The 26523-nt window shown below is 35.1% G+C and overlaps 2 protein-coding genes across 2 annotated transcripts; both read right to left on the minus strand.

Annotated features, from left to right (window-relative positions):
* Nucleotides 1-48: 48 nt before the first annotated feature.
* Nucleotides 49-22779, minus strand: LOC123660319 (succinate dehydrogenase [ubiquinone] flavoprotein subunit, mitochondrial). The gene is made up of 13 exons (XM_045595423.1): nucleotides 22556-22779; nucleotides 22003-22264; nucleotides 21837-21910; nucleotides 21288-21463; nucleotides 20848-21000; nucleotides 14893-15050; nucleotides 12820-12984; nucleotides 11955-12154; nucleotides 10650-10847; nucleotides 5229-5373; nucleotides 4480-4715; nucleotides 1228-1434; nucleotides 49-592 (listed from the first exon to the last, which is right to left on the minus strand). The coding sequence occupies exons 1-12, from the start codon at nucleotides 22601-22603 to the stop codon at nucleotides 1279-1281; spliced, it is 1971 nt and encodes a 656-aa protein (XP_045451379.1). The 5' UTR covers nucleotides 22604-22779; the 3' UTR covers nucleotides 49-592; nucleotides 1228-1278.
* A 2527-nt stretch (nucleotides 22780-25306) lies between these two features.
* On the minus strand, nucleotides 25307-25825 carry LOC123660150. Its single transcript, XM_045595252.1, has one exon. It carries the CDS (start codon nucleotides 25823-25825, stop codon nucleotides 25307-25309), a length of 519 nt encoding a protein of 172 aa, XP_045451208.1.
* Between the last annotated feature and the right edge of the window lie 698 nt (nucleotides 25826-26523).

Consider the following 26523-nt stretch of genomic DNA (forward strand, 5'->3'; position numbering starts at 1 on the left):
TTAACATCTTATCAAAATTGTATATTATGATAAATAATAATAATTTCATTATAATACCACTCATTGATCGTATTTATTTTCGAAACAAACTTTAATTTACTTATCAACGGTATGAACGAAACAGTGGCTTTCATAGAACATTAATTTATATATTTGAGGTAGGACTAACAGTGTTATGTTTTTTTTTCATACTTCTAATGAAAAGTGTCGTGTTTATATATCCTTAAATACTTAAGTACCACGGTGCTGCTGATCGTAACCATTTAGTTTCATTACAATTATAATAAAATGCTGCTCAATTATATTTATTTACATTTACTAAATAAAAATTACAGAAATTATTTTTAAATTTACTTCGTTATTTGCTTGCTAAATAATGCATCTGGCCAATAATTTTACGTATTTATTCATAAACAAGGAAACATTCTTTATATAAAAAATAACTTTTAAGGTTTTATTTTTTCACTTAAATTGTTATTATACTTAATAGCTACAAAATAATAAATAATAAATTAAATAATGATGGCATGAACACTATTTGTGCCGAGATGCGATGAAAAATACTGCCTGTCAGCACCCGATCAGAGATTACCTAAAAAATAATATTATTGTTATAATTTCCATGTACAATTAAATTGTAACAATATATTAAGTGTTCCAGTTATAAGTATATATGACAAGTATCAAGTATAATTGACTTTTTTTCGTATTTATCGGAAAAGATTATGTACATCCATGTAATTTACATAAATGTGTTTAAAATAGCTCTACAGCGCATAGCTAATACCGTTAAAAAAGGACGCGTACTTTAAGTACCTATATCAGAGGTATCAATTATAGCCTGTAGCTACTTAAAGTATAGTTTCGACTTTTTAACTTATTATAGTATGGATCCAGTTTGGAGAAGGCCTAAAATTCTAGAGACGATAAATTGCATTTGTCCATTGTAATTGACACATTATAATATAATATGTGACTGAAGCCATCGGTGCCATTTAAATTGCAAAATCATTGCTTACGAGTTCACAAACTTATTGCTAATACTATTAGTTAAGAAATCGAAATCAGCTAGTAGCCTATTAAAAGTGTAAATGTAAAATTGTTAAACTTAATTAAAAAAAAAAAAACGGATAACTTCAAACAGATACTGTCGAGTATTATACAAAATTGCTTGAAAAACGTATTAAACATGTAAATCGTTAGTTAATATTGAACAATAATGCGTACCGGATGCGTTGAAACAAACGATGTAATCCCAGTGAGACGTGTCGTGCAGTGCTAGTAGGTGCGGATGACGGGCGGCACGGTCTGGCACTCGGCCGCGTCCAGCGTGCGGTCGATGACGGGCCGGTAGCTGAGCGCGGTGGCGCCGCTGGCGGGGTCGGTGGCGGCCAGCGTGTGCTTGCGCCAGTGCTGCTCGAACGGCAGCGCGCTCTGCGGGCACGGGGCGGTGAGCGGGATCGGTTCTTACTATTACACAACATACATACATACAAATAGTCACGCCTCTTTCCCGTAGGGGTAGGCAGAGACCACTTCTTTCCACTTGATACGATCCTTACATACTTCTTTCGCTTCGTCCACTTTCATTATTCCCTTCATACATGCTCTTCGGTTTACGGTACTCTTGACCTGGCCTTCTTTCAAGACGTCCCTTATTTGGTCTCGGAACGTCCGCCTAGGTCTACCCCTTTCAACCTTTCCATCCAGACTTGCCTTATACACTTTTTTCGTCAATCTTTCTTCACTCATTCTCTCGACATGACCAAAACATCTGAGCATATCTTTCTCAATTTTTGTCACTCTATCTTCTTTCAGACCACAAAGTTTCCTTTTCTCACTATTTCTTATCCTGTCACTCAGTTTAACTCCTATCCTAGTTCTTAACGCTCTCATCTCAACTGCATTTATTCTGCTTTCATGTTTCTCCTGCCATACACAACTTTCACTTCCGTATATGTGTCGGAACCAACACCCCCTCATGCACAGCCAAACGAGCCTTGTTAGACACCTTCCGACTGCTCATAAAGGAGTTCAAAGCTCCAGTCACCCTGTTTCCTGCATTCACTCTTCTTTCAATATCACTCTGACACTTTCCATCTCTAGTAAACTTTGAACCCAGATACACAAACTCATTCACCTGTTTAATTTGTTCATCTCCAATCACGATATTGCAGTCTGTCACTGCCTCATCTCTTTCAAACACCATCACTTTCGTCTTCTTTACATTCATCTTCATTCCCTTTCTTAAAAAAGCTCCACTTATATCAGTTACCATCTCCTGCAACTTCTCGGGCGAAGATGCAAGTAATACTTGATCATCAGCGAGACATTTGACGAGTAAGACATTCATTCTCAACCCATTTTCATTCTCTTTTAACTCTGTCATACAATTGTCCATGAACAGATTAAACAGCCACGGTGACGCTACACATCCCTGTCTAGCACCTTTTTCGATATTAAACCATTCAGTGTATGCCTCATTTATCCTCACACAAGCACTAGAATCCCTATAAAGAGATGCAATGCTCGTATGAGGACACTGCTCACACCATTCACGGACAATGCTGACCACAACTCATTTCTCATCACTCTATCATAGGCCTTTTCTAAATCTACGAACGCGCAATAGACTTGTTTTTGGCCAAACACTTTTCGGCTATGCACCGCAAAGAAAAGACCTGATTCGCACATCCCATTCCCTTTCTAAATCCCGCTTGTCCATCCCATACTTTATCGTCTGTTTCATTCACAAGCCTCTCAATCAACACTTTCGCTTACAATTTACCGACGACGCTGAGGAGGCTTTTACCGTGGTAATTCCTGCAGTCCTGCCGTAACCCTTTTCTCTTGTACAATGGGACGATTACGGCTTTGCACCAGTCTCCCGGTACTTAACGATTTCTCCAGCACAAATTGAAAAGGCGGTACAGCTGGCTAGCCACTATGCCATGTCCAGCATTCAGCATTTCGACGGTAATCCTGTCATACCCTGCAGCCTTACCTAATCTCATACTTTTCCACGCTTTCACTATTTTATCCATGCTTATCTCACTTTCATCGCCATTTATACTCTCTTCCATGGAAGGTTCCGTATGTTGTACCTGCACTTCCTATCTTTTAAACAAACTTTCAAAATACTCTTTCCATCTCTTTAACACACATCCTTTTATAATGCTCCCATCTTGACTCCTGATTGTACTCAGTTCCGAGGTAGAGGTTTTTCCTCTGGCGGTTTTGATGGATTTCTAGAAAAACTTGATGTTTGACTGGAAATCTTCAGTGACCCTTCTATCAAAATCATCCTTTCGTTCTTCTTTCTTTCTAGAGAAAACTTCTTTCACCGCTAATTTCAATCTTTTATACTTCGTTCTTGCTTCCTTTATCTCATCATCCGTTGCCTTTTGAACTTTTTGGTTAGCTTTTGTCGCTAACCAATCCAACCACGCTTTCTTCTTTTCTTGCTTGCGCACATCTTTATCCATCCACACATTATAGTTCTTTCTTCCTTCCCTTCTTTTACCTACCCCGCATACCTCAATAGCAACATTCACGGCCCCTTTCTTAAATTTATCCCACAAATCTTCAATCACACCTATCTCTTTTATGCCTTTAAAACTTTCTTTCAGTTTCTCTGCATACTCGTAAATTTTCCACTTTCACTCTGTCCAAAACACTTGTAGGCTCGGGCCCTTCGATGTCTCCACCGTTTAAAGAGGCCACGCATTCGGGCTACGACCAGGAAGTGGTCTGTGTCGAGGCCTACACCGCGGTATGCCCGAGTGTCTAGCACTTTCTTCCTCAGTGTTTCATCCACTATTACAAAATCAATCATACTTCTAGACTCATTCTCATTTCTTGTATACAAATGGATCTTTTTGTGGTCAAACATTGTGTACAACTATTACACCTATATTTTAAAAGCGATGTCTGTGAATATTTCTTTCTTTTTACTGTGCCGTAGCTCTAAACGTTTAGCTGTCGAGAATTTGTCTTGGCAACGTCTAAACGTCTATTAAAGCGTTTTTCCCCTGAACGAATGAACCTTTTAATTAACAACTAACTATTACTAAACTATTAATAATTTTTTTAACGAGCGTGTTGGTGTAGCGTAGACAACACCTGTGAAAATAAACTTTTAGTAACATAGCTAGTAGGTTTCTAATGTCTAAACGTTTATTTATTTAAACGTTTCCCCTTTTATTGAATGACCAATCAATATACTAAACCAGAATTCGGCACGGTTCGCTTAAACCGAAAATAAAAATCATCATATCAAAAATTTCGCTCTAGCGGGTACATCGTTCCATAGCTTAATTGGCTAGAGCGCCGACACGGTCAGTCGGAGACGCGGGTTCGAATCCCGCTGGAGCGGTCAATTTTTGATATGATATTCAAAAATGTTTAAACCAGAATTATTTTTTTATTCGAGTTTATCTATATATTTATTTCTTAGGAACATAACATAAGCAGCAGTACCTGTCCCTCCAAGGGCTTGGAATAGTCGTACTCATCGCGACGTGTCTTGAAGTCCTCTCTAGCGTGCGCCCCCCTCGACTCCTCCCGCGCCAGCGCACCCTCCACGATCTGAACCGAGTTGATGAGTAGGTTCTGCAGCTCCAGCGTCTCCACTAAATCGCTGTTCCAGATCAGCGAGCGGTCCGACACCTTCACGTCCTTCATCTGCTTGTAGATCTCGTGGATTTGACGCTGGCCTGTGAACGATTAACGGTTACTTTGTTTTTTGTTACCAAATTTCCGTGAATAAAATGCCAACGCCAATTTAATTACTGACCTTAAAAAAAACTATTATTATAATCGGAATTTCTAAATCGTTTTTACTTTTTACGTTAGTGAAATATAGTGGTAATACTATATCAAGGTATTTTTTCTCAAATATAGTTTAGTATGTTTTGTATTAAATAGATTGTTTTATAGCAGCATTAATAAAAATGCAGCTTTCTTACTTCATGTGTAGTTTGTATGTTTAGACTGATACTGATAGACTAGATTCTGTGTGTGGAATACAATCTGACATACGAAGTTTAGGTATATAATACACTATAACGACTCAGTCTATAACATCCCTTTGCTGGGTATAGACCTTTTTCTGTCTAGGAGAAATACACTACAAGAATATCTATTATTATTTATAGGCATAGAGAAAGAAATGTCATATACTACCTACAGTCTATGATGTCTTTATATATATATAAATGCGATGTTACCTTCCTCCAAAGTACTCTTCTGTCTGAACACAGCGGCGTTCTTCTGCATGCATTTCTGCATGCGCAAGCGCAGGTCCGCTGTTGAAATGCTGCCATTTGCATATCGAAGGGCGTCTAAGTTAGCGATGCTTTCTTGCCCAGTCGTCTGTTGAAAATATATTTCATTCAAAAAAATAGTAATGTTTAGACATGAAAGAAAAAATTGATTGTCTGTAAAGTTGGTTGGTTGGTTGGCTCATTCTACTGTAAGTGACTTGCCTCAATGTGTTTCTCGTATAAATGGTGATCTACTTGCCATTACCACATGGAGTAAAGCTTACGGATTAGTAGTAAATCCAACCAAAACTAAGACTATAATTATAGGAAGTTCTAAATTAATTAGCCGTATAAATCGATCTCAACTACCTCCTGTAATTTTTAATGGTATTGTAATTCCTTATAGTGAAAGTGTGAAGAATCTTGGCGTTATTTTTGATCAACATCTATCATGGGGCCCACAGATTTGTGAAGTCAGTCGTAAAGTTTTTGCTTCGGCTGGATCTCTTCGCAGGCTGCGTAATCTACTTCCAATTCCCACCAAAATTGCTCTTGCAAATAGTCTTCTATTACCAATTCTGGACTACGCAGACGCATGTTATCTTGACATTACTGAAGAGCAGATTAATAAACTTGAGCGAATCCAGAATTTATGTATACGATTCGTATTTGGACTTCGTAAATATGATCATATCTCTGAATTCCGTCAAAAACTTAAGTGGCTCCCTATTCGCTTTCGCAGGAATACGCATATTCTTAACTTACTTTACTCTATTCTATTTAACCCTGTTGCACCTGCTTATCTAAAGCAACGATTTAAATTTCTTAGTGATATCCATGAACGCAGTCTTCGTTCTGAGAATACCTTACTTCTTGAAATTCCCCCTCACTCCTCTTCCTTTTATTCTAAATCTTTCACTGTTCAAGCTTCTCGACTTTGGAATTCTTTACCCTTGCATATTAGACGTGTACAATCGCTTTCTATTTTTAAAAAGGCTGTCAAGAAGCATTATCTTGATATTCAACGTGAATAAAATTATATATATATATATATATATACATATGTATGTATGTTTGTATGTATGTGTTTGTGTATGTATATGTTTATGTATATATGTATGTATATGTGTATGTATGTATGTATGTATGTACGTATGTATGTATTTATGTATATGTTTATGTATGTATGTATGTAAATAAGTAAATATATTCAAACGTTTATGTCTCAATTTGTACACCTACACTGACACAATACCATCTCCTCTGCCCCTAGGTTGCCTGGAAGAGATCGCTTTTTAGCGATAAGGCCGCCCTTTGTGCCTGATGATACTCTGTTTAAGTTCATAATATGTATTATTTCTGTTTTGGTGTACAATAAAGTGTATTGTTATGTTATGTTATGTTATGTTGGTTAACGGACGATAGTTTAACGTGACAACGTCATAACAAAACATCTCGAACGCATAGGCTAATCGAGAGGAAGAGAGATAGATGAGGCGCACGCGTACAATGAGCGCAACGGGACAATGTAACGCTACAGCCTTTTTCGTGCATGCAGCCGGGTTTCATCAATTTATCAGACTTTGTCACGTAAACAGAAGAAATTATACAAAAATAATCTTATTTGATAACTGAAACTAGAGTTCTTAAATATCAAAAATTCGAGATAAAGCAATAATGATTCTTTGTAGTGTCGGCAAGACGAGGTAATAAATTTCATAATGCATACAAATGTTTAGATAACTTTAATCATTACAGGTCATCATCCGTGCCTACACGTGCCATAATCATGATTATGGAATTAAATGTTTTCAGAGTAATAACTTAAAAAACAACACTTATCTTACTTGTTTGACTAGCAAACTAAATTTATTCCATCACGTGATGATTAAAATGTTTTTTAAAAATATTGGCTTTCACTAAAGTTACTTTTTACAATAGTTTTTGTCAATATTTGCAAGTGTTAGCCATCACAAAAACAAAACTGGTTAACACGCCGAGCTTTATACTGCCTTATTTTTTTACGAATATACAGTTTTTTTTTCCTTTCTTGTATATGTATAAACCTTGTCCTGACAACAACAAAAAATACTATCTGGTATCATTAAATATATATCGGTAATTCATTATTATTTATATAGATACAAATAATTATATACTCGTAACTGTGTTTTATACATCTACTTGAGTCAGACTTATAATTTAGCTTGTATTTTTACAGTACGTGTGTGTATACTTGTATTTAACCAACTCTGAGAGTCGATATCAGTTGAGTTGATATTTATAGTTTGTTTTGCCATAAAATGAATTCTAAGCGTAATATTTTATAGCCTACTACAAAAAGACTAACATAAACATAGAGATTATTTAATTATCTCTTTTTTTAAAGAAAATAACAATATTCTAACTTTAAAAAAAAATGTAAAAGCGGTTTTAAGAAGTGAATTTATTTATGTAAGTATGTACTTATTTATGTATATATTTTATTAACCGATTTCAAAAAAAGGAGAAGGTTACTCAATTCGACCGCATATATAGATAACTCCGTCGTTTATGGACCGATACTGATAATTCTTTTTTTGTTGGAACGGAGATATCCCTAGTTTGGTACCATGATAAGGAAACCAGGATCTGATGATGGGGTCCCAGAGAAATCGAGGGGAAACCCTTGAAAATCCGCATCACTTTTTATTGGGTGTACCGATTTTGATGATTCTTAATTTAATCGAAAGCCGATGTTTATCATGTGGTCAAATTTAAATTTCATCGAGATCTGATAACAACTTTTTGAGTAATCTTTGATAATGCGTATTTACTGACTATTTTTTCGTCTACCTATGTTGTATTTCTTGTCAATATAATTGAAGTCGGTTTTTTTTCGTTTGCTTGCAAACACAATTATGTATGTATCTATTTTATGTATGTATGTACATGTTCATGTAAGTGTGTATGTAGTCAACTATACATGTATTTTATATTATTAATTCAGAATAAGTTTATAGATTTATAATCGTTATTAGTAATCACTCTTGCACTTTTGTGCCCCGCGATAACAGCAATTTTCACCACCATGGGTATATATATATATATATATATATATATATATATATATATATATATATATATATATAAATATATGATCTCTTACAGACAACCTCTAACAATAGAGAACATATTGATAAAATGACAACAATGAATTATTTAAACTGCACATAAAAAGCTCATAAATAAAGTAAATTAAATGATATTCATACTTACAGTAAAAAATTAATATATTTGATGAGTCTGCAAATGTAATTTCGATCAAAGTAAAACGTTATCTGGAATATTTATACATTTAATAGCATTTGTATATCAAGTGGAGAGAAAGTTGAAACGAAGACGTATGACATGTGACAGAGTGCTTTAATTGAAAAGGGTTGTATATACATAGATATCATCATAAATATTAATACGCTAAGGTTAAAATGTTTGCCTTCCTTTTTAGAAAAAAATTTTCCAATTACTCCACATAAATATATGTCATTTTATAGATAATTGCTTGCTTTAACAGTATGCACAGCAAAAAAATATCATTGCTTTTGTTTTTGTAAATTAATTAATTATTAAAATTATTCATTGCGAATTATTCGCACAGGTACGTGTTGCTAGTAACTTAAATATTGTATCGTTTCGCTTACGAATACATAACTACATAGTAACAGTCCCTGTTGATAATCACAGAAATTTTTGACTATCGTTTGACATTATAACCTCTCGAAACAGTCAAGACATTTTTATTATTTTATTTTAGGTTTTTTTAAGCTAATGAGACATTAAAATATCGAAATATTATAAATTTGAACTGTTAATGTTGACCTTAACTTAAAGTTAAAAGATAGCTGTCCCTTACATACTGTATATATATTAAGTTGAATATAGTTTATTTCACGTACGGGGAAGTCCCTTTAGTCTCCTTTTTTCCTTTTTTCCACGGGGATATACGCGATTCTTTGAAAAGATTTGACAATTCGAAGAAAATTTTATTGATAGATCATCAGTTGTCCATTTCACATATCTTAATTATGTTACGCTTTCCAAATTGTGATTTTTGTGCAAATAAGTACGTGTAGTGGTTGTGAAATAATTCAACAACTTTGTGAAAAATTGAATTTTTCAACGCTGATATTATTTTTATGTAATTGTGTGTTGGAATATTTGATGTGTTGTTCTAACTTTAATTTATTAAAATAAAAAAACCACCGAAGTGTAAATTTTACACTCGCGTGCCCAGGATTTCGTACAAATAGTCCAGTCAACAAGTTCAAAAACGTGTTTAATAGAAATAAAGCTCCTAAAAATATGTGTGATAGCTCATTCTATTCGAAATGCCGTCTAGAAAAATGTTTTTTAAGGGTTTACTAGCACATAAAAAAATGCGATTGTTATTTACAAAATAAGATAAAAAACGTATTTAGTTTTTCATTAATAAAATCTAAAATAATGATATTCGAGGAATTTTGAAAAAAGATCTGAAAGAGGAGAAAATTTCCAGTAAAAAAATTTCGCTTCCCGGAACTCTATCATCTAAAAATAGTGCTCCGCGAGGTCGTTACGGCATAGGCGCGCCATCTAAAAAGCCGGTATATCACCTAAAATATTTGATGTGACAACGTCTAATAAATCGATGAACGCCGGCGGCATGCACGAAAAAGGACGACTCATTTTAGCGTTACGCTCACTGTACGCCTGCGCCGCATCTATCTCTCTTTCACTCGATTGGCCTATGCGTCCGAGGAGAAATTTTTTATTTAAAACTAGCTGTGTGTGAATTTAAAAAGAAAGTTTTTGTTTAGTTCGCAATTATAAAATTAAATAAATGTCTAAAATAAAAGTAGTCTAAGTTACTCCTTATTACATCAGCTATCTACCGGTGAAGGTCCGTCAAAATCGGTCCAGCCGTTTCAGAGATTAGCCGGAACAAACAGATAGACAGAAAAATTGTAAAAAATGTTATTTTGGTATACGTACCGTGTATTGTATCCATCGATATTATGCATTTAGTAAAAAGCGGTTATTTGAATTAAGTTAAAAAACATTTTTCTAGACGGCATTCCTAATAGAATGAGCTATCACACATATTTTTAGGAGCTTTATTTCTATTTAACACGTTTTGAACTTGTTGACTAGACTATTTGTACCACACAAAGCTCATCCATCTTCAGGGCGTCTACGGATCTTTAGAACGGCTACGTCAGCGAACGTTCCGTCCAGCTCTGGCTCTACCACACTCGCCTCACCTCCTTCAGCGGCGTCTGGGAGTCGTCGGAGCGACCACCGCTGTCCAGTGTGACCTCACACGTGGCAATGCTCGAATCCAATTGTTCCGAGCAGTAAGCGGCTCACCTCCTTCAGCGGCGCCTGCGCGTCCCCGGGGCGGCAGGTGGCGGCCACGGTGAGCGCGCAGGCGCGGCCGAACACCACGATGTCCAGCAGCGAGTTGGCGCCCAGCCGGTTGGCGCCGTGCACGGACGCGCACGACGCCTCGCCCGCCGCCAGCAGCCCCGGCACCACGTGGTCCGCGCCGTCGCGGTACGTGATCACCTGCACACGTGTTACTGCGGTCGAGACAACTTCGCATTTCAACGCTGGCCACTGCTAGTTTTCGGTCTGATAATGCTATAGATATATATTGTCAGCTGAGATACAGTAAGAGTATACCCTTTTCTTATACGACTAGATCGGCAAACAAGCGTACGGCTCACCTGATGGTAAGCGATTACCGTAGCTTATAGACGCCTTCAACACCAGAAGTATCGCAAGCGCGTTGCCGACCCTACCTCCAATCCCCCCAGGAGCTTTGGTCACCTTACTCACCAAAGAAACACACTGCACTTCTTAAAAGTTGTATTCTTTAGCTGTGATCTTTTAGATGGTCGAACTATGTCCCCAGTTGGGAGGCTCCATAATTTGATCTGGATATTCCCTGCTGTGCCCTACCTCAGTTAAGTGGTTACTTAGTTCAATTTCAAACATGTTACGTTCGTAAAAAAGTGAATCGTTTTTTTTTATTTTTTTATATGGAAATAAAGCTTTAAATGCTAATTACAATCAATTGCCGGTCCAATAATAATATAATTCTCAATAACAATTCTAATAACAATAAACAAAATATAGATTTGCAAAAAAAACTGAGAGTATTCGTTCCCATATATGTAAAGAAAACGATCGTTTCGTTTGGTTTAACATATCCTTATTTGATACCTTGACAATAATAAAATATAATATGTAAAGCTTATGTATATATTGCTGTGTGGCTACGGTAGTAAAGAATATAGCCACCCCCTCTCTTCCCGTGGGTGTCGTAAGAAGCGACTAAGGGATAACAAGGTTCCACAACCACCTTGGAACTTAAGAAGCCGACCGATGGCGGGATAACCATCCAACTGCTGGCTTTGAAATACACAGGCCTAAGATGGGGAGCAGTATCTTCGGTACGACAAAGCCAGCCCTGCGGTCACCAACCTGCCTGCCCAGCGTGGTGACTTAGGGCAAAACACATAAGTTAACGCCATCTTTGGCGTGAACTTGTGGAGGCCTATATCTAGCAGTGGACTGGGATAGGCTGAAATGATGATGATGTATGACACGGTTCGAAAGGAAATTAAAAATTGTGGTTAAATTCTGTAATCTATGTCGCACAAATCTCACCTCTCCTCTATAGTTAGTAGGTGTGCCGCCCATATTATAATGTACGGTGGGCAATACAGGGATAGGTTCCTTAGTGACGTCAACGCCGGCGAAGATCATGGCGGTTTCAGATATACCAGGAAGGCGTTGCTTCAGCTGTTCCGGGGGCAGGTGGTGTAGTTGAAGGTGAACGTGGTCCTTCTCTGGACCACAACCACGGCCTGCGAATATTCATCATTGAATTTTTTGCTTTACATAAACTTTTAATGTGTTGTGGTCTTTTTTGGGTATTGTGTATTAATATTTAAATAGAAACTATTTCTGTCATAAATTTATACAGATTTTACGCATTTTATGAGTGTTAATTATTGTTTTTCGCAAAACCATGGCATAATACAGTTTTTTGCGTCTTATAATTATTGAGGCAGAAAATAAGAAAATGCTATAGAAAGAAATACTATAGGAAATATTATGAACATTTCCCGTTTCATAAACAGCTCTTAAATGTTTTTGTAATTTACAAATTTAATCAAAATGTACCTTTTTATTTCTATACATGCAATCTTTCACAACTTATTAAATTAAAAGTAAGTATTAAGCTGAGTTGTTGCTAGATATAGCGTCTATTTACTGATTATCATACAAAGATTTTTTTCATTCTCAAATTGTTTCTCTTCATTGCTTATCTACTTTTGTTTGTCAGGCTACATACAGCGATAATACGGGTACGTACAAAAATAAACTTTTAATAAATGACGTCACGACTACGAACCATTATAGCTCGTGAGAAATATCTAAAAAAAATATTGCAGTATGTATAGTTGAATTTAAATTGAAAAATCTTTATTACACAGTATAGGTACACATCGATACATATCGTTCTTACCTTCCATAATCTCTACAGTCATAGCTCGTGACACTACGTCACGACTGGCAAGGTCCTTGGCAACAGGGGCGTATCTTTCCATGAAACGTTCGCCCTTAGCATTCACTAAGAAGCCACCCTCTCCACGGCATCCTTCCGTCATAAGACAGCCGGCGCCGTAGATACCTGTACATTGACGTTTTTATTTTAAGAGGGATTTTTGTTGAGTCAGTATATCAGTCAGTGAACGTCTCAAATCCAAATACAAAGCAAAGTTCCGTACGTTTCATTCATTTCATTAAAATACGTATTGAATAACAAAATTGACCATTTTCCGGTTCTTTGAACAAATTTACCAGTAGGGCGTTGGTAATTTTATGATATACCTAACTAGCTGAGCTCCGCCTAGTTAGAGAATCTAGACTCGATAATGCTACGCTGGCTATTATAAACCCTCACAGATAACACATTTTTTTAATAATTATACCGCCTATCCGTGTGCTCTCAGTGGGGGTTCTTATATTAAATAGAAATTTAAACCGGTGGTTATTACAATGGTACACGGTATTACAATGGTGTAATTGGTTGTAAAATTAAAAAGTTAGTTGTTATAAATATTTTAAACAAAACTAGGTATACCTAAAAAGTTCGATGTATGTTGCGAATACCCAAGGTTTTCCTTATTTACATAAAATTATACAATTACAATATACATATTATATAAGCAAAAAAATATTATTATTTATCCTTTTCCTTTGTAACTACTTATTTTTAACGCGATGTAAATATTAAGAATTCAGTCAAGTTTCGACAACTGTTCATTTGTTAATAACTTCTATTATATCGCTGGAACCAGGCGACATGTTTTATATACCCATATCTAGGGGTGGTAACAATTTAGGGGCATTTTTTTTGAGACATTACATAAAAATTTGTTAAACCTTGTTTTTTGTTTATTACTATAACTACTATTTATAACAGTAGTTTGACTCATAATTATATAGTGAAAGTGCCTCGAATGTTATTTTTTATTTATTTATTTAAGAGAAGTGGCCACTCGATTAAAAAATAAGGATTATTTTTAGTATAAACGATTACATATACTTAATTGGTATACAATTACAGCATACTTAATGTTATTACCAGTTTCCGAAAATTATAATATTGTCAAGCATAACAATAGCATGCACTACGAAAATATACACAGCATAAGATAATATAGCTGTTACTAAATCCTGATTTCTTGACAACTTGCAGTCAGGAAGAACCAGGGCACTAACTAAAACTTAGTCGAATTTAAAAAATATTAACAATTTTTTACAAGTTTTTACTGGAAAACGCTCTTATATTTTTATTCAAGGATTAAATATTATACAAGTACAAAATATTTGTCACAATTCAGACTTAGTGCAACTTATGTCTTTTTAGACGCGTTCTATTACTTTTTCAGACACTTTTTTTGGTTTTCAAACGAAACAGATTATGTAATGTGTGTAGGTAACATGTTTTTTATTGTAAACAGTTAAAAATTTACGTTTCCAAATTAATGAAATATAGTAAATCACATTTTTAAGTTTCGAGAAATAATTGTAAATCATATGAAGGGTTGTGTTGCGTTAGAAACTTGTGTCTCGTTTCTTTAAAGGTGCTTACATGCATTACCATATCTTGTATTTGAACTTACTTTAGCGTAATATTTCGACCTGTCTATTTGAGTTTTTGATATTAAGTTACTAAGGATCTATTTATGTCAGCTTGAAGCGTATAGTTTTATACACATAAAGTTTTTAAGCTTCCGAAATGGCTCGACCGATTTTTATTATATTTTTGGTATTTTTTATGCCCCTAGGTGATAACGGTGACCCTATCCATATGGCAAAACAACGTTTGCCGGGTCAGCTCGTATTTTCAGCTCAAAATATGGAGCAGCCCGACTGTGGTAGCACCTCGACCTTACAGAATATCACATATAAATAATACTGTTTTCAAGCATTATTGTGTTCCTGTTGGTAAGTAAGGTGATCAGAGCTCCGGGGCCAATTAAGAATTATTTCTGGTGTTGCCGGAGGTGAGCCGTATGAAGATATTAGTCACCGGTGGGGTGGAACTGCACGAACTCCATGTCCTCGTTCTGCAGGCCGGCGCGCGCCGCCATGGCCGTGCCGTCGCCCGTGCACGTGTGCGCGGACGTGCAGCTGAAGTACGCGCGCCCCGTGCCGCCCGTCGCTAGCACCGTGTTCTTCGCTTGGAACCTGCGCGACACGCATAACTCATTCGTCTTTTTTTTTTTTTTTAATTTTGGCATCGCGCGGTTTGCGCATATTACTCATTCGTTATTACTTAGTATCGACTACGACAACTTAGCTTCATTATATATACAATAAAAGTCTAAATGGGTTATGACTACTTAATTGTGTTTGTTTGCAAATGAAAACAAAACCGACTTCAATTAGGTCAACAAATAATACTACGTAGTATTAATATAAAATACGCATTATTATGGTTAAATATCGTCAGATATCGCTTAAATTTAAATGGGATGAAACTACCAGCTGTTGATTAAGAAAATATTGAGAACCCACTACTTTTTTTTTAAGTCGGTAAAACAGAAATTTTTTAGCACTGAAACAAGAAACCAAAAAACTACAAGGAAATTTTATATTGAAAAGAAATTTCATTATTAGTTTTTCAAATAGTAAAAAAAAATCTGAATACTGAATACTTAATGAATATTATTTTTAAAAAAAAGAGAGAATCAAAATGACTTTTATCGGTGTGATGGTGATCTTAACAATATATATATATATATATATATAAGTATTAAAATCGAATAAATTTTGATGTGATTGAAAAAAAAACTTAATTTTGGGATAAAGTTTTTTTTTGTTTGTCAATACAAATTATCGCTGTCGATATTTTTATTAAATCACAATTTTTTGCGTTATTTATTTTTAAGCACTATAACTTAATTACAGAAAAGCGTTAGTTTTTAATAAAATATAATCGTTCCTATTGTTATGCTAACTTTATCCAGTAGGTATGGAATTGTATATTTAATTTTTGGAATTTTTTTACCAGTCACGAATAAACATTTAATAGTCGAAAGATAGTTAAAAAACAGTGAAAGTTTACTGATTTAACTATAACAACTATAATTATGTACTTTTATTTTTAGTTACATAATTAAAAGGCAGATTAAATTAAGTAATTAAAAAGTCATAACAACCTCAAAATTTTCCTTGATGATAATAATATAATAATGAAACAAGAATAAAAAAAAAAACAGATTTCAACACCGATATAAAATTTTAAAAACAGTAGATAAATTAATTTCAAGGTAAAGGAGGAAAAAACCGTAACTCTTATAATTATATTCAAATACGATCATTCGAACTTGAAGTTTAATACACCAATATAAAAAATTGTTATCAATATAATCATAGGTAATAATAATAAATGCGAATATTTAGATATTCGAGCTTTTTTATGATTATGATCATTTTATGATTTAGGTATGTAACATAATTGAATATACAAATGGCTATTTAAACTGTCTAGACAAAGAACTAATATTTAAATTGGATGTTAAGGCGGATTTATATTTGACTAACGTGTCGTATCGTGTCGCATCAGAACAGAATCGGTATCCATACATTTTATATGAAAACGTTTACATTTATGTGTTGTGTCATGTCGTGATGGCTTTTGATGTGTCGCATCAGAACCGATCCCGATTCGTGTCAGATAGACGGGTTGCTGGTTGCTGAAACGGCGCCATCACGACACGTCAGATTAATGTGAGCAGTATTATGTTATGACGCATTAGTGTCGCTTGTTTATTTACGTAAATTGTAAAATAATCGTTTATTTGGCACCAAAAAAATGGATGACTTAATTGAAATTGTACAACAATATAATGTTATTTATAATATAAAACTGTACACTGTACGGTACTGTGTGGCTACGGTACTAAAGAATATAACCACCCTCTCTCTTCCCATTGGTGTCGTAAGAGGCGGCTAAGGGATAACACAGTTCCACTATCACCTTGGAACTTTAAAAGCCGATCGGTGGCGGAATAACCATCCAACTACTGGCTTTGAAATACACAGGCCGAAGACGGGCAGCAGCGTCTTCGGTGCGACAAAGCCAGTACTGCGGTCACCAACCCGCCTGCCCAGCGTGGTGACTATGGGCAAAACACATGAGTTCACGTTATTTTTGGCGTAAACTTGTGGAGGCCTATGTCCAGCAGTGAACTGTACAGGCTGTAATGATAATGATGATAATATAAAACATATCGCTTATATACATATATATATATATATATATATATATATATATATATATATATATATATATATATATGTATATAAGCGAAAGTCACTCACTCATCACGAAATCTCCGAAACTATAACACCTACAAACTTGAAATTAGACGTAGACATACGCTAAGAACGGGTTTTCCGAAACTCGACCCCTAAGAGGGTAAAACGGGGGTTGGAAGTTTGTGTGAAAGTCCTATGTTTCTGAAGCAAGAGAGAAATCTCCGAAACTATAACACCTTCAAACTTGAAATTTAGCAGGCAGGCTTTTTACAGGACGTAGAGATCCGCTAAGAACGGATTTTACGAAACTCGACCCTTAAGGGGATAAAACGGGGAGGGGGGGGGTCACTGACTCACTCAGCACGAGAACTCAAAAACCGCTGGATGGTCCATCCATCCAGGATGGACAGAGATGAAATTTAGCAGGGAGGTAGATTATAGTTAGTAGACGTCCGCTAAAAACGGATTTTGCGAAATTTCACCACTAAGGGGGTTTAGTTGGGGTTGATAGTTTGTATGAAACATGTATATACAGCAGTTATAAGTTTGCTTGATAGGTTATTTAACTGCAGCCTGAAAATAAAACTAAAAATGTGGTGTATAGAGGTTTTATAAAAATAACTAATAAATTATACTAAATTGTGCCTTTTAAAACGTTACTCAGTGTGATAAGCATTTCAAGTGACTGAATTAAAAAATTAATTTGCGTTAAACATCTTAATAAACATCTGATAGTAATGCATATCTTCATAACCACGCGGACGTAGTCGCGGGCAACAGTTAGTGTATTATAAAACATAGTCCGCAAAAGTGTATGTGATCGATTCCCTCAAAATCTACTGAACGGATTTTCATGCGGTTTCGACAATGGAGAGAGGGCTTCAAGAAGAAGGAACGGCTAAGCCGATTTTGATGAGAGTTTCACTGGAAGTTTGCCGGGAAAACTTTGTAGCACACTGATTTCAACGCGGGCGAAGCCGCGGGCACAGCTAGTATATAATATATTTGTCTATTGATTGGATGAATCCAAAATCTCTTTCTTTCTTTTTTAAAAAGAGTTGCGAGCATTAAAAATTGAATATCTTCTTCAAAATCTGAATCAGAATTCGATGACTCATAGAAGAAAATTTCAAACGTTTGACCTTCTCTAGAGCTCCGGCTGTACTGATTCAAAATATCGTTCTGATGCGTCAGAACACATAGTAATGTAAACGCTAGCCTTCATGTCATGACACGACACGACACGACAGTCAAATATAAATCCGCCTTTAAATTGTATTTATAGTACTAAAGTACGGACGCGGAGCACGAAGAATTTCGTACATTGACCCCTCATCTTTTGTTTTTGTCGCTCGCGTATAAACATATTGCCGTTGCGCTCACACAGCCGTATTTACAGATTGTCAACCTTCTTACTTTTATTTATTTTTTTACCAAATTTAAGTCACAAGCTTCATCGTTTTTCATTTTTAATTTAACTCAAAAGTTAACAATACTTATATTCAATGCGAAGGTGTGTTTATAGGTGTCTTTTTTCACACAGCAACAGATCTAAGATTTTTTTGCATATACAAAGTTTAGCCACCACATTGTACACATAGTAATATGTATATATATATATATATATATATATATATATATATTCGGAGAACAAAGTAGGAATGCAGCAAAAGTTAACATCTGAACTTTTAAATAAAGAAGAAATAATTGGTAAAATGCAAATTCAAATAAGAGATCTGACCAAACATAGCAGACTATAGTGAGTAGAGGGTTCTGAACGTTTGCCTTAAGCTATTTTTAACGAGTTTATATTAATATTATTCTTTTATAGTGAAAAAAAAGTTAATCAATATGAACAATACATACGTGACTTGCAAGCACATAATCGAGCCTCAGCAAAGTGTCAGGAAACTCCCAATGGTAACAGCTATCAAGATCTTCAAGAGGAGGTAGGTATACGGTAATTTGGATAATTATTTATTATTAGATTACTAAATATAAGTGACATAATTTTTCATTTCCTTTAGATTATGAACCTAAGGATGAGTCTCTTAGATGCTGTTCATCGCAATGAAGAGTTATCAGAAATTCTTTTACAAAAAGACCAGCAGCTTGAACAACAGGATAAAACGTCACGTGCCCAGGCAAGGGTCATTAAGGTTACTTGCTTACTTAAACTCATTGCATTAGATGATTATATATGATTAGTTATTTTTTTATCGTTTTATTTATTTACTTATTTGTTTAATTTTGGGAAAGCCAACAGCATAAATATATCAATACTACTAAAAAATGTTCTTTTCTATGATTAAACAAAAAATATTTTATTTTATGACTAGACCGATCCACGGACAGACAGTAGTGTGCAAAAAACGAGTTCTAAGATATCCTAAATTCTAAACTCTACCGATTTTTTAAAGCTTCGTACATCATATAAAAAATTTGAGAACTACTGGCACTAGGCAAAAAGGTCATTGTACGAAATTCTTCGTGCTCCGCGTCCATACTATATTAAATTTTAGGAAAATGTGACTTTTAAATCTTAAAAATATAGATTTATTGTTGTATACTTTTTCGTTTTTTCGTATAGAGCTTACGTCATAATTCTATCTCTAGAAAGCAAATTCAGAGATAGATAGAATATTGAAACTGGCCATTAACTGCATAAACTTGTCTCATAAAAATTTCAGGTTTAGTATGTAATTCTATAATAGTATAGCAAGTAAATATTATACAGATACATTCATTTACTCAAACTTTTTTGTTCATTTAATATAAGATAAAGGCTCATTTTGGTTCATGTAATTTTTTAATATTTTTTCTTAATATATTTTGTGAAAAAGAATAAAAATAAAATTAGCTGGACTATCATCAATCTAATGTCTCTTAAGACTGATGACAGAAGTAATCCTTTTTAACCTAATCTATAAATATAAATATCTTATAACATACACACACGGTCGTCTGTTCCTAAGGTAAGCAAATTAATGCCCGGGTTACAGGTAATTGCTGATTGGTATAGCTAAATACTTTTTTTTTTTCGATTAGTATACATAGAAATATTACAATACCAATATTACTCCCAGACTCAGGTGGGAATCGAACCCGCAACCCGCGGAGCAGAAAGCAGGGTCACTACAAACTGTGCCAATAAGCTATAGTGCGTTCAACGAGCCGAGATACCAAATGTAAACAAACCAAATGCGAGGTCATTCAACTATGCAGGGTTTTGTAACCTTTTTATTATTTACACAAATTTTTAAAATGTAAAATATATTTATATTTTGATAATTACTGAATTTAATAATAATTATGTATTTAAGATTAGATACTTCTTAAATAATAATTATCGAAACATAAAAATCATTCCGATCGCTTCAGGACACGAAATGAAATAAAAATAAATAATACAAAATCAAAGGGCCGTATGCGGTCCGATTGTTTTCAAGGCCAGTTATAATATCGTTCGCCCTTGCAGAGAGACATGCAGTACATAGCAACCAAACAAGATAGAAAGAGATAGACCATATTTTGTTTGTCCCGTCATCGCTACGAAAAAATGATGGGCTTTGTTTACATTTGGTATCTCTTCTCGTTGAACAGATTTTAGTCAAATCTTGTTTACTTATACTCGTAGTATTAACAAAATATGAAATAGGCATTTAATACAAAGTTTTTGTTGTTTTGTAATAAGTTTAGTTTTAAATAGCTTTTTGGTTACCTGTGTAAAGTTCCATCTTCAAGGTTCAGAGCAATGCAGCCTTTGCAGACTCCGTCTTCCATAAGAAGATCCAAAGCAAAGTATTCAATGAAGTATTCGCAGTCGTATCGTAAAGATTGGCCATACAATGTGTGGAGCAAAGAGTGACCAGTTCTGTCGAATGTTAAGACATTCAGTTAAAATATTTATGCTTCTTATATTATAAAAATACTAACAGTTAAAATAAAAAAAATATTGAAATGATTGAAATTATGAAAATTTGTAAATTATGAAATGCCAAAGAGCCAAGATCCAATGTCATAGCCAATATCATAGAGCCATAATCAATTTTTTAAAAGCATTTTAAAACAAAATTTATAATTAAAATGTTAATTTGTGCAAATAGTTTAGATTAACTGTATTTGCAGATAGAAAAAACAGAATTTTTGTTACATTGATACCTGTCAGCAACAGCACAGCATCTATGTGCTTGTCCACCCTTGCCGAATTTCAGTGATTGACCACCAAAAGCCCTCTGATAGATCTTTCCTTCCGGTGTGCGAGAGAAAGGCATACCATAGTTATCAAGCTCAATAACGGCATGTGGTGCTTCTTTTGTCATATAGTGTATGGCATCCTACAAAATTGACAATTTGTTTTAGTTATTTCATTAAATACTGTGATGTATTTTATATTATTATATAAAATACAAGTTTCTCTTTTGGAAAAGAATTTTTATATATCAGTTTCTCTTTTGAAAAAGAATAACTACTATAACTAGAAAATGTTTAATTTGATAACAGAGCTAAAAATTAAAAAAACTAAAACTTTATGGATTGAATTACTATTACATGCTTTATTCTATTATAGTCTTTTAAAATATGTACTAAAATATCAATGAGACAATTTTTAAGGTACTGAATTTTGTTTTTTTTTTTTTTTATAATGTAGAAGTATAAAATGTTAATAGAAAGGTTTCTACTAAAAAAATACTTATACATATTGTATACCTGATCACCAAGCCAGTCAGAGCCTTTTACAGTATCGTACATGTGCCACAACCAACTATCTTCTTCCATATTGCCTAAAATCATCATACAATCAAAAAAAAAAAAATGTTAATTGTGTAATTATTGATACTAATAAAAAGAAAATATCAATTAATGCAATGCCAACCTAAAGCAGCATTTATGCCTCCCTGAGCAGCAACTGTGTGAGATCTAGTAGGGAAGAGTTTTGTAACAACAGCAGTTTTAAATCCTTCCTGGACTAAACCAAATGCAGCTCTGAGACCTGCCCCACCGGCTCCTATCACCAATGCGTCATGTTGATGGTCAATAACAGTGTATGATTTTGTTGTATTAGTGTTAACTGAAGCATCTTTTAGTGGTGATGCTCCTCCCACTGAGAGGTGGAGGTTTCTATATAGATATGAAGCCTAAAACAGTAATTACAAATTGATTATTTTCTATTACATAAATTAATTTAAACAAAACATTATACAACTTTGCGTTAAATATGACGACGTTGTGGCTCATAATTTAACTGATAATACTTGTTTAACTCCATGACATTTCAGAAAATTCCAGAAGATATAATCATTACGTGGTTCATTGAAAGGTCAGTGAAATAATTTTCAAAATGAAAGTACGCTGTTCCTCTAATCATTTTTCTAGTAAGATTACATAACAAATAAATTAATTACACGCAGTAATCATTCAATACTGACCAGTGAGGCAGGGCTTCGGTTGATAGCTGCTTTCATTAATGCACTCATGATGGAACTCTCTGTCCGCACCGGAGTACAGCTTTTTTTGATTTTTATATCAGAATATTCGCACGACCAACATTCACCCGAACACTTTATCAATTTGACGACTGAAGTGCTGTCAACAGTGTTGCCAGAGTGATTTGGTCGATAGTTACGTTGGCATGCATGAAAAGTTACATTTTTAAACTAAAACTTTAGTGGTAATTTTATGAGTGTGAATGTAGCAGCCATCAGCCAAATGGGTTCGAACATTTTTGTATGGAGCCTGGCATATCTAGCCGCCGCCATATTGATTTTTTTTTTCAAAATTTCCGAGCACGATAAAAGTGGTATATTTGGATAGAGGACAATTATACAAACAAAAAATGTTATATAACATGGTATCCTAAAGTGTCACGTTTCCGAAATATTTGGAAGTAAAGATCGCCATTTGTATCCAAAGGCGATCATAGAAAGTCGAGTTATTATGCGTGTGTGAGCACTTCATTCTATCGGATCTCTTTCCCTTAGGATGGAGAATCCTAAGGGAAAGAGACGGTACGGATGATACGGTACGGTTACGGAGTTATTTGTTAAATAACTCCGTAACCGTAACCGAAACTATCGGATCATTGGATACAACCTAACCGCATACCTAACCGTAACCAAATCCGATACAAAATTATCGGATTATTTTGGATAAGGGGAGTCAAAGGAATATAATTATGATATACCATTTTTGTTCAGTCAAACCAACTGACAAGTAGTTTACGTATTTTTAGTGAAATGTATTATATTTCATGCTTTGTTAAGATAACATTCTCGTTTTTTTTTTTTTTACTAGAGTGCTGTTGCTTGCGGTACCAGGGTCATAGGTTCGATTCCTGTCAGAATCTGGGTGTAATATATTAATGTATTGTTAATTGTACATTTATTTACATTTGCTTCAGCCTGTTATGTCCCACTGCTGGGCATAGGCATCTTTCCACATGTAGGAGAAGAATCAAAGCTTAATCCACCACGCTGCTCCAATGCGGGTTGGCGGATATATTCCCTACTAGGAGTAACGATCGCTGTCAGGTGTACATGATAACAACCGGGTCCGACGGCTTTCGTAAATAACAGTAAATAGGTAAAAATAAGATATATTTAGGTAAAAAACATAACGTGAAATAAGGTTGTATGATTTTAGACCTTATTCTGTTATTTAGACAAAAACAATGAATTTATGCTTACATTGCTTTGGAGCAAAACGATAAGTGGCGCGCCATTTTTTTTAAACCATCTATCTCTCAATTGTTAAACATCAGTAGTATCGATTGTCAAAAAACCGTGTGAAAACGTTAAATTAACGTGTGAAATGTGGAAATAACGTGCATAATGTGAAAATAACAAGTAAAAGCTACGCAATGGAGCATGAGTAGCGTAAGTTGTATCGTTTGTTGATCTTGCAGTCGAGATCGTTTTTACGTACTCCTGTTCAAACATGTGAAATGTAAAAAAAATGCTTGTGAAATGTAAAAATAACGTGTGAAAGCTGAGAAATTCTTCTTCTAATCTCAAACTTTAACCATGGATATCTCCGGTTCCGAAGTGTGACAGTGGTACCAGGAGTAGCGTACACCACCCTCCCTCCCCCATTCCCCCCAAAGTCCCGAAATTCCATGGTTCATAATCTAAGGCTTTACCCAACACTGCTCTTTGTTCGCCAAATATTCGCATCGTTTCGCGCGAATGCGAATATTAAAAAATCGCGAATATTCACGAATGCGAATGTGCGAGTGCGTACATCACTAATAGAGAGCAAACTGCAAAGTGATTAGAGTTTTATACTCTATAGTCACTCCATGGTTATCATCAAGTTATAGTGCGCGCCAGATAAGTCTGCGAGCGACTGGGACGTAGCTAATATTGCCAGTTATGGTAAATTGCTTTCACATCATAGACATAAATAGGAAATAAGGAAAAAATGTAATTAGCTAAATCAAATGAACTACGACCAAAATGATAATGAAGAGAGGAATATTAAGAATTATGAACCTATTTTTTTCTCCACTTAATAATAAAAACAACAGACAATATTTTTCAAAATTGTTCATTAGGCATCTAGCACTACTTTAAAATTTTGCATAAGTGTGGTCCTCAAGTGGTTGAATGCCTTCCATTGTATCATTTTCTGAATCTTCACATATTTCATCGTCCGAAGAGTTTGAGCTTTCATCGTCATTTGTAGGATCAATTATAAATTTGTCGAATTCTATATCCATAAGCCTCATCATCATCATCATCATTACAGCCTATACAGTCCACTGCTGGACATAGGCCTCCACAAGTTTACGCCAAAAATAACGTGAACTCATGTGTTTTGCCCATAGTCACCACGCTGGGCAGGCGGGTTGGTGACCGCAGTACTGGCTTTGTCGCACCGAAGACGCTGCTGCCCGTCTTCGGCCTGTGTATTTCAAAGCCAGCAGTTGGATGGTTATCCCGCCATCGGTCGGCTTCTTAAGTTCCAAGGTGGTAGTGGAACCTTGTTATCCCTTAGTCGCCTCTTACGACACCCACGGGAAGAGAGGGGGTGGCTAAATTCTTTAGTGCCGTAGCCACACAGCATCATAAGCCTGTCGGATTCGAAATATTGGTTTACCATTTTTTTCCGCGTGTTGACACACATTAATCCATTCCTCCGAAGTTATAGTACTAAACGCTGCTTCAGTTATTGAGGATATTTCACTTGTAGCTTGACTTACATTGTTCTCTGCAACGCGTCTTTTGGCTGTAGCGCACGACCTCACGCCCATGTTGATTTAATAAAAAGTCGACTTCATATACTAGTTCTCTTTTGTGTTTTTTTATTAATTCGTACAACTGTGGTTTTATCCCGTAATCTTCAAATGGAATACTATTATTTGAAAGCCATTGCTGCATTTCTGCTTTTAAATTGCTCATTGTGGGTGCTTTATTTATTTGAGTGCAATGGTATGGTGCATTATCCATAACCAGGATGCAATTAAGTGGCAAGTTATGAAGAATTTTTTCAGTCATCCATCGCAAGAAAATTTTCGCATTCATTTCATCATGATAGTCGCTCGATTTTGATTGTGATTTAAACATCAGGAGTCCATTTTCAACAAATCCTGTTTTTCCGCCAGCGTGAGCTATAATCCAACTAGCACCGGTACTATCCGATGACAAAAGACCTGGTTCTTCATTTTGATTGCCAACATTTCTCAAGGTGATATGAGGCATGGATATATGTTTCGTCAAGGTAGATGACAGGGCGCTTTTCTTCCTGGTTTTTACGCATTCTTAAAATAAATTTAGCTCTTCAAGCTACAATATCATAACTTTCCATTAATATTTTACGTTTGGACTGGCACTTTTTATATTTGTATCCCATGCTTCTCAAAATACGCCTTAAACTTGTTTTGCTGTATTTGAAATCAAGATCAGATTTCAATGCCAGCCAATGCTTATGAACAGTTGAAATTTCTTTTTTTTTGGACAACATAAAATGAGTGTATCATATGCCTTATAGCACACTTAACAAAATTGTCTATTTCCAAAAAACTTTATCGGTTTCTATTTTTTCCCGGGGTTACAATTTTTGACGTCAAAGCTTCAGCTTTTTTACCTTCTTGAGTTATTTGAGTGACAGTGCGTTCAGAAATACCTGAAACGAACAGATGTATGATTATCTAACACTATACCAATAAAACAAAAATACCTCACACGAAGGCAAAATACCAGGCAATGGTCACCCCAAAAATTACCTGTCAAGAAAGCAACCCGAGCTCTTACTTTAGAAAATGGTACAATTGGCCCCTTGTGTTCCCGTTCTGATTCACAAGAACGTTTCACCTTCAGAACAATCTATCTGCCAGCACTTTTAACGACTTTTGGCATGATGAATACGAAATTTGATCAATAAATATGAATAAATACAC

Source organism: Melitaea cinxia, chromosome 15 (assembly GCF_905220565.1).
Source record: "Melitaea cinxia chromosome 15, ilMelCinx1.1, whole genome shotgun sequence".
NCBI classification, from domain to species: Eukaryota; Metazoa; Arthropoda; class Insecta; order Lepidoptera; family Nymphalidae; genus Melitaea; species Melitaea cinxia.